The sequence below is a fragment of the Silurus aristotelis genome, assembly GCF_946808225.1.
Source record: "Silurus aristotelis genome assembly, chromosome: 4".
In the NCBI taxonomy this organism is placed as follows: domain Eukaryota; kingdom Metazoa; phylum Chordata; class Actinopteri; order Siluriformes; family Siluridae; genus Silurus; species Silurus aristotelis.
The window spans coordinates 21,965,823-21,981,653 of NC_139577.1; the positions used below are offsets into that span (position 1 = coordinate 21,965,823).

At 39.5% G+C, this 15,831-nt stretch overlaps 1 protein-coding gene across 3 annotated transcripts in view; it reads left to right on the forward strand.

Annotated features, from left to right (window-relative positions):
- Positions 1-15,831, forward strand: part of kat6b (K(lysine) acetyltransferase 6B) — a 32,615-nt gene that overhangs the window by 11,192 nt on the left and 5,592 nt on the right. For all 3 annotated transcript variants that reach the window (XM_083538998.1, XM_083538997.1, XM_083538999.1), the window contains exons 3-15: positions 7,396-7,504; positions 8,263-8,378; positions 8,490-8,571; positions 9,085-9,217; positions 9,919-10,844; positions 11,040-11,161; positions 11,252-11,358; positions 11,446-11,587; positions 12,182-12,343; positions 12,577-12,670; positions 13,334-13,565; positions 13,785-13,944; positions 14,619-14,837. In XM_083538998.1, the coding sequence (XP_083395124.1) occupies positions 7,396-7,504; positions 8,263-8,378; positions 8,490-8,571; positions 9,085-9,217; positions 9,919-10,844; positions 11,040-11,161; positions 11,252-11,358; positions 11,446-11,587; positions 12,182-12,343; positions 12,577-12,670; positions 13,334-13,565; positions 13,785-13,944; positions 14,619-14,837 (2,604 nt within the window). The remainder of the gene's footprint in view (positions 1-7,395; positions 7,505-8,262; positions 8,379-8,489; positions 8,572-9,084; positions 9,218-9,918; positions 10,845-11,039; positions 11,162-11,251; positions 11,359-11,445; positions 11,588-12,181; positions 12,344-12,576; positions 12,671-13,333; positions 13,566-13,784; positions 13,945-14,618; positions 14,838-15,831) is intronic.

The following is a 15,831-nucleotide window of genomic DNA, read 5'->3' on the forward strand; positions in this document are numbered from 1 at the left end:
CCCAGTTCAGTGTTGTCTCAGACGATTTACTTTGTTGACCTGTAACTATTTCCAATTAAGCAATGCTTTATAATTACTCTATAAACAAATGTCTGACAACTAATATTAGTTAACATGTGCAAAGCTTCAAGACAGGAGCGTCATACCTGACTCTTGTCTAGTAAAATTAAATAATAACCTATGCAGATCAAGCCATTTTATTACAATTACATTTATGGCATTTAGCAGACGCCCTTATCCAGAGAGACTTACAACTGAGCAGTTAAGGATTACGGGGCCTTGTTTAAGGGCCCAGCAGTAGCAGCTTGGTGGTGCTGGTATTTGATCTTCCGATCCAGAGTCAAATGCCTTAACCACTGGGCTATAACCTTCCCAATTTCCTGCATCAGCACTGTCCCACAATCGCGTTTCTTCCTTTCACTATTCTTATGTAAACATGGTGTAATGTGTGGAAGAAAGTCAGCCCCAGGTACAGGTTGTGAAATTGTTCGTGTTAATGTCACTAAACTGGCTCGAGCATCTAATACAATAGTGTGCTTTATCCTCAGGCAGTGTAACCTGGATCAAGTAATGGTAATGTAATAGGCCTCTAGACCTTGTTAATTCTTGTGCTGTTGAAGCTTGGATGAGCTAATGGAGTAGTTGGAAAATGTAATGGGACAAGACCTGGGTCAGGAAGAGACCATATCTGCTTTACATTCCTCTCTCACAGTGAGCCATGAGACATTCTCATGCTTTATAAGGTCGATACCATTTTATTGCTGGTATTATAGCTGCGTTGGAGCCAGAACATCATTTGGGTGCAGTCCCAGTCTTCTATCTGCTCTATAATCTCAGAATTTTATATTAAGATAAATAAAACAATCCTGTGTTTTATGTGGGAGACAAAGTTGGTTTCCTTTGGCCCTGTTGATGCTCAATGATTGTCTATGTGAGATTTGTCAGGACAAGGTATAACCTGCCTTTACTTTCTGCAATCTTTTTGAAGAAAATATCTTTTTAATTAAACCTATATACATTTTATATATGAGTTGAATCGTTTTATAAAAAAAATTCTTTTTAAAATCTTGTCCAAAACTCTGTCCTTATGGCCAATGAAATTAGATCAACTAACTGATATTTTTTTAAGTGTTAAATGTTTGAGCTAAACTGCCTTACTGTGTATTTTCATTGTGTGTGCAATGGTGCAGTAGTAGTGTTAGCTTTAACTGTGTTTTGTTTTTGGCAGCTTTTCCCCCCCTAACAGTTATTTAACATTTGCAAAGGGACCTGATCACCTGGCTCACTGAATAATGGAAAAGCTAAAAAAAAGATAATAATGTTCAGCCAAATACTCAGAATATCAACATTTTTGTTTCAGATAAATCTCAGCGGTAAAATAAAAGCTAAAAGTTCAGTCTTTGACTTTTTTATTATAAAAAGCAAATGTAACAGAACATTCACACAGTAGAACCTTGTTTTCAAAACCTAAAAAAATTTCTATTTAAGAGCTTGTCCCGACGCATTCGCCCCCCCACTTATCATACCTTTTATTGTTCTTGATGGCCAGCATAGAAAGTTGTCTTTACCTGTGCTTTAATGTGTTGCTCAACATGACCAAGCTCGTGCATGTTTACTTTTAAAACATTTAAGCAACAAGGCGTAACAACCCTGCTATTGAAATGGACTCAACTGTTTAAATGGCATTAAACAAGTTGACTTTGTTCTTTACTCACCCTCAGGAAGTGTCTTTTGCATTCTTGTCACAAAGGATTAGATCTTTAAACATTTATAAAGATGTACAGAGATGGATTTGACATGTTTTTTTGATCAGATTCACTGACACTCTTTGCAGCGAAAGCCTTCAGTTAGCTTGAACAATACAGACATTACTCTGTACGACAGGACACAACTTGTCTTAAAGCAAGCTACCATCTTGCTTTTGATGTTTCACATAACTAAGCAACAGACGTGTGCAGAGAATCGTCATGGTTACCAAGAGGAAGTCAGTATAGGCACATGGGAGTCTGCATAGACCAAGAAGTGTGAGGGTATATTTACATAGTCCTTTTGAAATTTTTGGACCTGCCCAGTGAAGAATACTCCAATGTTTAAAATGTATTTGTTAAAATAAATTGCCGTTTTCTTTGATTGTTCTACAGAGTGGTGGAGATCATGGGTGGGGGAAAAATAAAACTAACACCCCTAGCACCAAAAAATAAAAGCTCTCGCACCAGGGTAACGGTTTCAGCTCTGGAGAAGCTGCGCAGCTCCACATTGATTGAGTACAGGTCGTTCAAAAACCATCTGAGCGGGCTAGAAAATGCAAACCTCATGATGCAGTCTGCTGTCACTCAGGATTTCTTTTGTTGGTGAAAGTTTCCATGGAACTTTCATGTACATCTCAAAGAATAAACATATGGATCACTTCATTCATTTGTTTTCCACCAGAGCAGTGGCTCACATCATGTCTAATAAAGCTACAGCATGTAGTGCTACTATTTGTTCCGCATGCTTCTTCACTGCTTTCCTCTTTTGGTCTTTTTGTGAACTTTGCACTGAATATAAATGTTTAGCAGTCTGAGCCGTTTAGAGCAGCGGCTGTGTATGTCTTGTCATTAGTTATCAGCCTTCTGTATGTGTGTTTAGAGCTCCGCTTTAATTCCTTCTTCAGAGCAGCAGCTGTGAAATCTTACTCCTCTGAAGTGTCATTTATAAAAGCGTGGATTTTAATAAGAGGCCGATGTAAAAGCCAATGATTCACCATTTCCCCTTAGGCAGCTCTTCAATTTTTGATTATTGCTTAGATTCAAGATTGCTGGTTGTATGCCTTAAAAGCAAATTGCGCACACTCTGAAATTCTGAAGTAATTTTTGTAGTTTTGCTAAACCATGTTAGAAACTAGGGATGTGAAGATCCGTTGATTTATCTGACCATGTTAATTTATAAAAACATTGATGTGGAATTACACAGGCTCATTTATTTTGAGTGTTATATATTGTTGATGCGGGTTTGTGTGCTATAGGGTTTGTAACGTGGGTAAATGGTTCTGAGAGTTTACACTTAAACATTATTCATTTTGACAATTTTATTAATATGGACTATTTCTGCATTTCAGATTTCAAAATTTTAGTAATTTGTGAGGAAATTAGGTACAACACCCAAAGTTGTTAAACATATATAAATACGGTTGAAGTAATTAATGGACTATCGTATAATGAGTGGAGTGAAGCTTAGACAGATCAATACACAATGAGCATGTGCAGCTGTTAGGATCTTGTGTGTTGTGGCAAACTATTGGATCTACTTAACATAATTAGAGCTAATGCCAAAAAAAGAAACAAACATGGGGAAGGTACACAGTTGCCTTATGATGGCATCCTGTTTCTGGTTCTGATCTGTAAAGTGACTTCAGGCTAGTCAGCTGTTGCATCAGAGAATGTGCCCTCCGTGTGGCTCAGTTCAACAGGGATCATGCTGAACTTCTAGCTGCAGCACTGCAACTGCTTTTCCAGAGATTGTGGTGTAAGGCATGCAATTCTGTATTCGGTAGCTTTCAGCAGAAATCCTGCAAATGTAGCCTTAGTTTAGTTAGCTCGTCCAGCGATCATATTCAAGACCTTTGTGGCTCAGTGAGTTCTCACAAGTCCTATTTAATGTGTGATGAGGTCAGTGCGCCTGCCTCTCCATATCTGGTAATGATGGTGTTTGTTTAAGTGGGGTGGAACCCATGTGGTGGCACAAGCATGATTTTATAATGTAGATAACTAAACATGACCTCTCTGCGAAATTCCCTGTGCTATTGAGAGACCAGTTGGATTGCACATTCATGGAGCGTGTAAACTGTCGCACAAACCGCACCATGAGAATAAAGGAAGGTATGAACGTGTAACAGTTTGAAGATTCGCTGTCTTATTGTGTTTCTTACATAGAAAACGGTCCTACCTTTAGGGGTTAACACATGGCACAGCTCACTTCAGTTTATTTGCACCACATGTGCAGTACCGATACCACAAATTTAAAGAGGTGCAGTATGACTTTAAACACTGTTGAGATTAATTTTTCATTTTAATAAGCTGAAGAAACAGTCCACGCGACCGTTTTCTAACTCTCGCATCATAACTAGCCAGTGGCGACCGGATCAAACACGGAGAAAAAGGGGGTTAGACACGATCGGAATGATCAAGTCTTGCGCTCTTATTTCAAGGAAAATATGTAAATTGAGGGAATGTTGTTAATCATCACATGACGTTCTCATTCTCTTTGCTCTGCAATCTTCATTTACTGCCTGCGTAAAAGAGTAAAGCTGCCTTATACTCGATGAAGTAATCACCTATCATGCAAAACTTGGGCGATGAGAGGGCAGTTATCGAATATAAGACTTAAATGTTAAAAAATGTTCCGCTCATAAAAACACAAGTAGAATGTGGCAGTGGCATGGCCTAAAGGATCCAGGAACATTTGAAACCAAAGCTCATACTTGGTAAGTAGATAATGATGTACTAGACTCGAAATTTTATAGTCTTTCTTTTCCGATCGTGCATAAATTTCATGACGAGCTTAACAGATTCACTGATTTGACCATGCCAGAATAAAACTAAGCAGAAAAAAAAATGCTGCAAGAAAGGTCATAGTTTTAAGATCGGTTCAGTCTGTCTTAATTATCTCTTGTTTACCGGGTTGCTTAGGTCACGTGTCTGTGCATAGGCTATGGATTTTATTGCAGTTTAGATAGAGAAATGGAAAGGAAACAGAAACAAAAATCCATTTAAAGGATGTGCCATTTATATACAATTTTTAACGGTAACTTGTTTTCAATAGTGTTTTTTTTTTGTTTTGTTTTGTTTTTTCCTTGCAGTACAAAATAATCACTAGATTAGTTGACATTTAAAAAAAAAAAAAAAAAACCCTATTGCGGCCCTTGTGTTAGTACAACAGTGCTAAATTTAAATTTGCTGTATCTGAGAGTATTTCCAGTTTTTAGCAGTGTCTCATTTCTTCTGGTAAACTGGCACCTGTTTCATAGAGAAGAAAGCATTTCTCAGTGGTCACTCTAAAAAGTCTGACGTACTACAGAAACGTAGACAGCGTTGTTCAGGCAACTCATTAGGAAACATATTTGGAAGTCTTAGTCTTTGGCATTGTATGAAGTAGAACTCGTATTAATCAGTGTTTCCTTTTTGTGTGGTGGCATGGTTAACCTGGTTCCCAGCTGAATATTTAAGTTAAAATAACATTACGACATGCAGCGACATGCTTTCTGAAATTCTACAGAATGCTGCGTACATGCCGTATTCAGTAGTTTATGCCAATAGTCTAAACAGCACAAAGTATATACTGTATCAGTGTCCGATAGCAACATAAAATACAAATTAAAATATTCATTGATTATAAGAGTAGACATACATTTGTATTACTCAACTTTATATAGTTTAATTTCCCATTTCAGTTGATTGATACACGTTTACATGCTTTAGTATGTCGCACTAATTGACATTTATACACATGCTTCAACCAAAGTGCTGTAACGTTGTATGATTTGTGTCTCCATTCGTATTGATGGGGATGGCAGTCGTACACGTTACTTTTTCTGTACCCTCACGAAGCTGCATTTAAATTGTGTATAATGTGTGCTTGGCCTTCAGTGAAAGATTACAGCGATGTGTAATATCCCTGTTGGGTTTATTCTGTGTGTATTTTGATTTTCACGCAAGCCCACAGGGACGGATAAGCTTTTACAACAATGAATAAAGATTAATTTCTGTCGACTAAACACTCTTCACTTGTATGAAATAGGGCATGTCCCGTTGAGGGAGCATCGATTACATCGCCTCAGCTGTCACTTGAATGAAAAACCAGCCTGGTTATTCATAACCCATCTGAAAATGTCTGATCTGCCAGGTTTATTAATAGATCTCTAAGGGAGTTGGTTGCCTGTTGCATTAAACAATTAGGCTTGCATTACTCTCTACAGATCTCTCACCAGAACACAGTTGATATTAATAGGCTAAATACTGCACAGCAGGAAGCTCAGGCTGCCTGCATCTCCAGAGATGGCAGCCCAGCATTGGACTTGGTGGTGTGTAATTCAGAAGCTTGATCAGTATCTCGTTTATAGTCCCCTGATGGATTGGTCTGCCTCTTGCTGAAAAGCCTTCTGGGAGAGAAAGGAACTGAATGTTTGCTCTCAACTTCTGACATAGTGTCTCAGGAGATTTTTATTTCCCACCTGTGTTTATTGGTTTCCAGGATTGGGGGATGGGGGGGGACTTGCAGGATTCTTTTTTTTTTTTTTTTTTTTTTTTTTTTTTTTTAAACTGGTGTAGAGGATGGATGGGAAAGAAAAGGTTTGAGGCTATATAAGAATGGTGTGGTTTTGTGTTCTGTAATACCTAGAAGGTGCTGTGCATAATTTTACCAAATTGTATCTAGCAATGATGTTAAAATATTTGACATTGACTTAACCTTCAAGTTCAACATTGCCTAGTGCTATTCATAACAGACAGTAATGGTATACTAATTAAAACACACTTCTTGTGATAAGCCAGTTCTCTGAGGAACCAGCTCTAGCAGTAATGTCTTTCAAAGAACTTGTGTTTAACACTGAATGATGAGCAGAATCGTATTACCTGACGTATTACCACTTGATCTGTCATGATGTTGAAAAACATCACAAGGATAGGATGTTTTTGATAGGACTCGCACTGTAGGATGCCACTAAATGTGTATTAATTCACGCAGGTGCTCATATTATGCAAACCTCCAGCCTATAAACGGTTATGATGCCACAGGATACCTCAGTTGAAAACGTATTCACTTGAAGGCCAGCACTGTGTTTACAGCTTTACATGCTTTACATATTTTACAAAGAAAATACATTGCTTGCTGAAGCTGGAAAAAAAAAGCATTGGTACTGGGCACTAATAAGTGATTTCATCTCTTGGCATTTTTATTTATTTATTTAAACCTTTTTATCGCAATAATAATACAGTTCAACCTTTTGTGTTTAAAGTTCCATTATGTATAATCCTTTCTTTTATTTCAATGTAGTTTAAAACGTCACTACACTATTATTATTATTCATTATGTTCATGCATCCAGCTCAGCATCTACAGAGTTCAATACCCAGAATTTTTGCGCCGGTCGATTTAGACCGTTATAAGGCTTGAACGTGGATCTGATTTACATGAGAATTTAAATTGCACTTCAGCTTTGGCATTTGACATTTTCAGCATCTCCCACAGCTCATTTGCTTTTATATTTTAGCACATGTAAGTTTTTCGAAACAAGTGTGTATGTATGTAAATGTACAGCGCACAGAATTTCCTGAAGGTATTTGAAATGCATTAAAGAACCCAGAATAAATAAGGGCTAATCAAAAACTGTATCTCTGTATCCGTTTCTTTTTGTCTCTAGCCCCGAGCCGACCCGATACCTATATGCAGCTTCTGTTTGGGCACAAAGGAGTCTAATCGAGATAAGACTGCAGAAGAACTGCTGTCGTGTGCAGACTGTGGGAGCAGTGGTAAGACCCTTATTTTAATAGGTTTTTGATGAGTACAAGCAGTGAAAGTGATCTTTTACTGTAATTACGGGCGGAGCAAAGGAAACACTCTTTAGTAGTTAACATGTTTTTCCATGTCATTTTGGTCGCCTGCATGCTATTTTTTTTTCCCTTCTTCTCACAATCTGAATTGCCAAGTTCCTGGCTGATAAACTACCTACTCTTTTGTGTAGTAATTTGCATTGAACAATTATTTTGAAAAGCCTCGAGGGTCCATGCTCGTTTTGACGTTTTTATGGCCGAGGTTTAAGGTAGCAGCCTGGGAGGTATTCAATAAGTATTTATGAAAGTACAGAAACTATGCTTGCACTGTAAAACCCAGCTGGCCTGCAGTCCCTTTGAGATCTATGCAGACATGCCTTTACATGACTGTAATGGATTGATTGCCATTACACAATGTTTCTGCCTCGTTAAGATCTAATTATCTTTAATTACCTACTCAGAAGTGTTTGATAATACTGTGCATTTGCACACCAGTCTCACCAAGGCTTCACACACAACCCTGCGTTGTTCAATCATGTGCAATTATTTACGGTTAGGTTATCTTCTATCACACACTGAAAGTGACATGGCTTTTTAGAGACTTAAACTGTATTGTACTTTTTATTATTTTATTTTTAGGTTTTCTACAAATTTTTTTTTTTAAAACAAAAAGTTAAACTAAATGTAGACTACTTACTATGAAGTGCCTCTCTTTTTTTTGTTTTTTTTCTTCAAAGGCCATCCAACCTGCCTGAAGTTTTCCGCCAATTTGACTGCAAACGTCAAGGCGTTACGATGGCAATGCATCGAATGTAAAACTTGCAGTTCCTGTCAAGTTCAGGGGAAAAATGCTGTAAGTGTGATTATGTTCTCGGTTGTGGAAGTCTTATTTATTAGCTTTTTATCCATGTCAATAAGCTTCCACTTGTTTTTGCACTTAAACTTTAACTGTCATTGTCGGTAGGATGAGATGCTGTTCTGTGACTCCTGCGATCGGGGGTTTCACATGGAGTGCTGTGACCCACCACTCTCCAGAATGCCAAAAGGTATGAGAGGCTTTTCTCCAAATTGTTCGTTTTTGCTTTAAGTAGAAAACATCAAACGGCATTCATGCCTGATATGTTAGGAGTTCTGCACTCCCACTGCTTGTTAAGTGAGCACACTCACATTCAAACAGTAAAGCTTTAAAGTGGCAGTTTATTCAGAGCTTTCTGGCTAAATTAGATTGAAATAGAGCTTTATTTCTCCTTTATCCCCCTGTAGTCCATTTTCAATTGTCATCAGTTTTTCCTCTGTAGATTCAGACCAACCGTTTGGTATTAATTTTAAGTTGGCTAAATCTAAAAATATTCTTTTTGTTATACTACTTATGAACTTCCTCATGGAGAGAAATTAATCCATTTGTCAGCAGAACGTTTTCTTTCTTTCTATCAAGAATTGTTTCGGTAATTTTTTATGATCTTTAACTATAAGCCTGTGCTCTTATTTTTCTCCTTTGTCTTTCTCCCTGCTGTTTTTTTTTTTTTTTTTCTTCTCCCTTTTTCTTGGCTTTCCCCTAGGAATGTGGATCTGCCAAGTATGCAGGCCAAAGGAGCAGGAGGAAAAACGACTGCTGCACAAAACAGCAGCGCAGATCAGGAGGCGATATGCAAAGCCAGGAAGGCCGAGGAAAAATTTTGCACATCAAATAATGTATGATAAAATATTTCTCTCACTTTTCTTTGCTTTTGTTCTTAGTTTGATGCTTAGGGTTATAACACTTGTTTTCCATCTTGTTAATCTGTGACCTTTTTCTTGAAGATAAAAGCCTTTTCAGCCACGCTCATTTCTCTAGCACTCTTAGGACACCATCTTTAGTTATAGGTTGTTAACAGTGTACTTTTAGCCAGGGGCATTTTATTCTGTTCTATTTTTAACCATGGTATGTGCGCCGAGCCTTCGAGGGTATGCTAACAGTTGCAATTGAAGCACCCAGTGTGAATCGGCTTATGGAACAGTAGTATCATGGTTATCAAAGTGGGGACCCCATGGGTGTATGTGTTTTTAATAGTTACAGTTCTGAAAAGTAGTAAAAGAAGTGAGCCTGTAAATGTCATTAAAGAACTCAGGAATACAATAAAGCGCTCTGGCTCAAAAATAAGAAAAAAAGACAACTTTTATTGTCCTGGTTTTAAATGTCTGAAATTGTTCTGTACTAAAGTGGGCTGTGGATCCCCTCCACCCAGTTAAATGGGTCTCTAGCTGCACATAGTTGGAAATACTGACAGACAGTAAATGATGTATCATGAATCTGATCTGTTCTTTTAATAGAATGATGTGAGCTGTTTGATGTTTAAGCCTCTTACTTTTACTGTTTTGGCAGTGGATTTTACTCTATGGATGTACTCTTGCAGGTCTGACAGTGGTGTTGCACGAACCCTTGAGCTGTGTAAGAGAGAGGAACACGGTCGAGGTCCTAAGAGATCAGCCTGCACTTCACACATATCCAGCACGGTCTCGTACAGCACAGACCTGCAGAGCCGCTTGAGCCTCGGTGTTCCTCTTACGTCCACCCCGGCTTCTCTCACTTCCTCACCCACACTGCCTCCGTACAACAAAAAAACCAAAAGTCTCATCGATGGCCTCTCGAGATTTTTCACGCCCTCTCCTTTGGGCCGACGAATGCGTGCTGACGCAGCCACGTCTTCTGAATCACATAGGCCTAACAAACGGACTTACCGGAAACGCCTGTGCGATCCTCATTCCTCAGCAGTGACAGGCACCAGCCAAAGGATAACTGCCCTATGTAATGCACTCTCTACCCCCTGTTCTTTATCAGGACACAGCCAGACATCCCTGAATCCCAGTCAGTCTGATTCTCCCCAAAGCTCCTCGTCCCAGTCGAGTGGCCCCTCGCTTAGTAGTCTTGCAAGCAGCAACCAGCTAAAGGGTCTATTTGATGGACTGTCTCACATCTACGCAACTCAGGGACAGTCCCGACAGAAAGGACTGCCCAGCTATGCACCACCTAAAAGAGGCCAATGCCCCCGGGACACTTCCTCCTCACCCACAACGCCTTTGCAGCTTCATGGTAATAAGCCCATTGAAGGGTTTAGTAGCAAGCTAGCACATGTATCATGCTCGGACTCCGGCTGGCCACCTAAGAGAGGAAGGCCATTTAAGACGCCTCTTCATTTTAGGCGGGCCCCCTTCCTGAAGAAGCACAGGCTGTTAAGCAGGTTTAGGTTTAAATCATCACCGCAGAGGGGCAGCCCCACGCCAGGGAGGAGCAGCTTGACACATGGACGAAACCATGGCACATGGTCTGACCAAAATCACGGTAAGCAGGTTTTTGGCTAAGGCTTCTTTTTTTTGTTTGTTTTTTTAAATGATAATGAAACCCTGCTGTGTGCGTGTGTGTGGAGAAATGCACTGCTTTTCCTAGTTTTCCTAGTTCTTTTTTTCTGCTTTTTATATCATATGTTGTATCATGATGATTTTGATAATTGTCCATTTTTAATTTTTACTATTCTAGTCTTAAATTCATTGCGATTCCTAAAAAGAGAAGTTCAGGAAACAAGGTTACCTTCTTCCAGTGACCAAGTAACGGAAGAGGACATTAAGATGTTCAAGCATACCCAGGAGCTCACCACAAAGGTGAACAGAGTTTTATGTAAACATTGTTGTATACATGTTTTTTAATTATTTGCTTAATTAGTTAAATAATGGTTTTTGCTTCACTAACAGAGGACTGAACTTGTAAGCAGTGGTGATCACGGACCATCACTCATAGAGTTTGGAAAATATGAAATACAGACATGGTACTCTTCACCATATCCTCCAGAATACTTAAGGTAATTACCCGGTTCTGTGTTAGACGGATCACACTTCAGCACAGTAGAATCTGCATTACCTAAATATGGTTTCAATCTATTCCTCAGATTACAGAAGTTGTATCTCTGCGAGTTCTGCCTGAAGTACATGAAAAGCCAGGACATTCTGCAAAGACATTTAAAGAAGTGTGGCTGGTTTCACCCGCCAGCTAATGAGATCTACAGAAAAGATAACCTTTCTGTGTTTGAGGTCAGTTGAGAATCTTCAGTGTGGTGTGGGGTCTCTTAGGAGTATGCATCTTAATTTAATCAAATGTTCATTAGCTGTACTGGATGGAGTACTGTATCTGTAAATGAAGGGCAATGATCTGACAGGAACAACACCCCCCCCCCCCCCCCCCCCCCAGAGCCTGGATTGCAACCTGATCTGCCTGCATTAACTAATTTTGGTTAACATTTGCTATTAATCAACCAGGCACATTTTAAGCACTTAGAAAGATGCTTTAAAGACGGACTGAAATCCATAGATGCTTGCAGGGCCTGTAATCAACATAAATTAGAATTTGTAATTCAGCTTGGGAGTATTTGCTGTCTTGTTTTCCAGATGTTGATAATGAAAAACATTTGAAGTGTCTAATAGCACATGAAGCCTTTTAATTCAGATATTTCTCAAATTTTGTACTTTGCTATTGAATTGAAAGGGTTTTTTTTAATGTATATTAAGTCAGTGTTAGAAATTTGCCTGCAAACCCGTTAAACAAAACAAGTCGTTTTTTTTTTCTTTTTTCAAGGCGATGCTTTTGTTAATGTATTAAGTCTTTGCTTTTCTTTTCCCTGTTTTCAGGTTGATGGAAATGTAAGCAAAATATTCTGCCAAAATCTGTGTTTGCTTGCGAAGCTTTTTCTTGACCACAAGACGCTATACTATGATGTGGAACCTTTCCTTTTCTATGTTCTTACACAAAATGATGAAAAAGGTTGCCATCTTATAGGATACTTCTCAAAGGTATTATTATTTTTGAAAATAAAGCTTTTATATATAACTGGTGAGGCGCTATGTTACTAATCCATTTTTGCTGTGCCCTGTCCAATAATGCCTGTCCATGTTTTTCTGAATTTGAGAACAGTGGCATTCTCTCTGCATGTTTATCTTGGTTCAGTCGAGGACAGCGGCAGGTGCAGTGAATTGCCTGCGTTGGCAGTGTTCTGACATACACTATCTATTTCTTCCTCCCTCAGGAAAAGCTTTGCCAGCAGAAGTACAATGTCTCCTGCATAATGATCATGCCCCAGTACCAAAGGCAAGGATTTGGGAGGTTCCTCATTGATTTCAGTAAGTCGTACTTGCTGTATTTCAGAAGTTCACTAACATAAACTAACACTTGTGCTTTGTGCACACAGATACAGCCAAAAGGCAATATATTTGAATAATTAAAAGATTATAAAAGCCTTTCTTCAGCAAACATTTGACTAGCAGTGTGGGTTGCTGCTTGTTGATTTTCAAAGACGAAAATAAAAAATTTCTGTAAGCGGTTAATATCTATTAGTGCCATGTTGCTGTACAATCATTCTGTTGTAGCTAAGGATGAAACTGAGGTGTGAGCACCCTGTGGCTCTCTTTTGAGAACCTCTCCCAGGTGGCCATATTAATGAAGTTGATGGTTGCTAATTAAAGAGTACCACGTGAGGTCAGCTCTTACTGTCTAATCGTAGTTAAAGCAGCTCTTTAATCAGCTCCATCTCTCTTTGTTTAGTCACCACAGCCTGATTCGGGGGAGCTCTCAGCTCTTTGCAGGCTAGCATTGATGCATTCTGTGGAGTGTGGGACACAGAGTGCCTACAGGAGGCTGCAAAGCTTTTAAATTTGAAACATGAGGTTTTGAGAAATAAATGTAGATTTTTCTGAAGATGAAGCAACATGTCGTATTTACAGTGTCAGACTAGTCTTGATATCAGATTTCCTGACATTTCTCTCTCTCTTCCTATTTCTTGCCAGGTTACTTACTCTCCAGGCGGGAGGGCCAGGCCGGGTCCCCAGAGAAGCCTCTATCAGATCTGGGTCGTCTGTCCTACTTGGCGTATTGGAAAAGTGTCATACTTGAGTACATGCACAATCACCCGGATAAGAGTGTGAGCATCAAGGGAATGAGCAAAGCCACAGGCATGTGTCCACATGACACTGCCACCACACTCCAGCAGCTCAACATGATTGATGTGCAGGATGGCAGGTAGGTTTGCCTCCCTTGCTGTCTTTTTTCACACACAGTATTTGACAGGCTTTTCTCTAGTACATATATCAAGTCATATTCACACAACATCAGCCTTTAAGCTACTGTGGTGAACTGGAGCTTGTGCTTATTACAGCTGTTATGTGGTTGCCATGTGTTTTGACTGTGTTTAATTTTCACTCAGCTCATGGTTTCTCGTGGTTTTGTCCTCTTGTGTAGATTTGTGATCATTCGGAAGCATCAGACGATCCAGAAGCATATGTCAAGGCTTCGAGAGAAACCCCGTCCTTATGAGGTCGACCCTGACTGTCTTGTCTGGACTCCGACTAGATCAGTCTACAGGAAGGCCTCAGAGGGCCAGTACCGATTAGGAGCAGAGGTAGATATTGGTATCACTGCCTCGGTTTTGTTTTATGAGTTGTTTATTATTTTAACAGCGCTGCTGTTATTGGAGGTGTAGCATTAACTGCTGGCAATTTAGTTTTTTTTCCTCACTACAAAAAGCAATACTTTGGTGGTTCGGGCTATGTTTTGTCTGGCTTGGCTTAAAAGTAGTTTTATTTAAATTGACCTGTTATAACAAATTCAGAACTGATGTGGGATATATTTTTGTCCATAACTTAAACTAAAAACTGTTGCCTGATCCAGTGTTGTCAGCTGTTACTGTGTGGTCTGTTGACTATATGACTTTATTCTTTGATCGCCCACCGACCTTGTCTGAAATGCATTGTAAGAGTATGGCTTCATTATGTGCAGATAATGCATGCTTGTTATTTTGTGTAACATAATTTAGCTGATAACTCTGAGTCACTTACTATGCTGCACTGCATTAAGAGTTGTCAGCTGGAGTTTAGAGTTCATAGATGACCGCTACAGAGCTTTCTGATCGGCCCAGATTGGAACTCTACATTAACAACCCTGGTCCTTAAAATGAATTCCGCCAAGATACATGCAGTACAAGATAAATGCTTTTAGGTCGCTGCCTAATCGGGAGGTGAACTCTTGGCAGAAACGCTAATGTACACTCCTGTTTGTACGTCTTTTGAACCCTAGAAAGCCAACCTTGCGGCCCGCAGCGACTTGACCACTGAGAAGCAAGTCCGATTGATAAGCAGCAGAATACCTCCTCTTACCAAGAGCAGCTACACCAGAAGGAACCCAGAGCCAGTGCTGACTAGCACTATTGAGAGAGACTTGGAGGTCAGTGAGGATAGCAGCAGCGATGACGATACTTCAGTCCGATCCCAGTCTACACCAGGGCTCAAGCGAAAGGTAATCATTCAACCATGGGGAATCCCTGTTAATGTCATCAAGCCGATGCGTTCCGCTAGACACTGCTTTTTATGGCGTACACCAGCTGTGGTATTGACTAAGCAGCATTGCCTCATATGTTCAGGCATAAATATTTTCTGTGAAAAGACACTCTTGGAATGAGAAATGTTTGTCTGTTTATTTAGGAAATAGTCTAGCCATTTATTTATTTTGTTCACAAGAGCCAGTTTAGTTTTCCATTCAGTTGTGTTTAGGCAATATTACATTTTAGATCGGTTTGTGAATCAAGTAAACGTGTCCTCATTAAAACAAAACCCTGTTTTTATAAAATGTTGATATCTGCAGTAGGATTAGCAAACCCCAGAATGTCTCCTCAGAGTCAGCCAAGTCCCGTAAAGAATACGTTTTGAGGGCGATGTGGTCACCTGGGTCCCTGCTTGCTCTCATTTGGGGTTTCATGCAGGCAGAGCTTTCCAATTGAATGGCTTATGGCTCAGTTACTGTGGTCTGACTGATGGAGCTTTGCATTTAGATCATGAGGCATGCCATTCAGAATGTGGTCACGCTTCCCTATGTTTAGCATCATCCTTAACTGTATCGTCTTCATCCAAACCTCAGCTTTTTGGTTAAGAGTGCATTGAGGTCAATTTGGAAAGAAAATCCGCATGCCTCTTGTGAACTGTCTAACAAACTTTGTCCTCGCTCTTTAACTTGTACTTGTGCAAATAGTCAATTCTCCCACAGCTTCCTACGAGATGCTATTTCATAAGCTTGTTATAAACAAGATACAGGTGTGAACAGAGCCAAATGTGTTTTGTGATCTGGTCCATCAGACCACTTGTCCGTAGTACATTTACTGTATGAAAGGCACTGCATCAAAACTGCATCCTCACGACATTGATACAAGTTAAACCTTTTTTTTTTTGGATCACGTGACCAGCCTACTTTTGAAAGTGCCAAGTTACACTGTTGTATGTTCAACAGGTGGCATTTC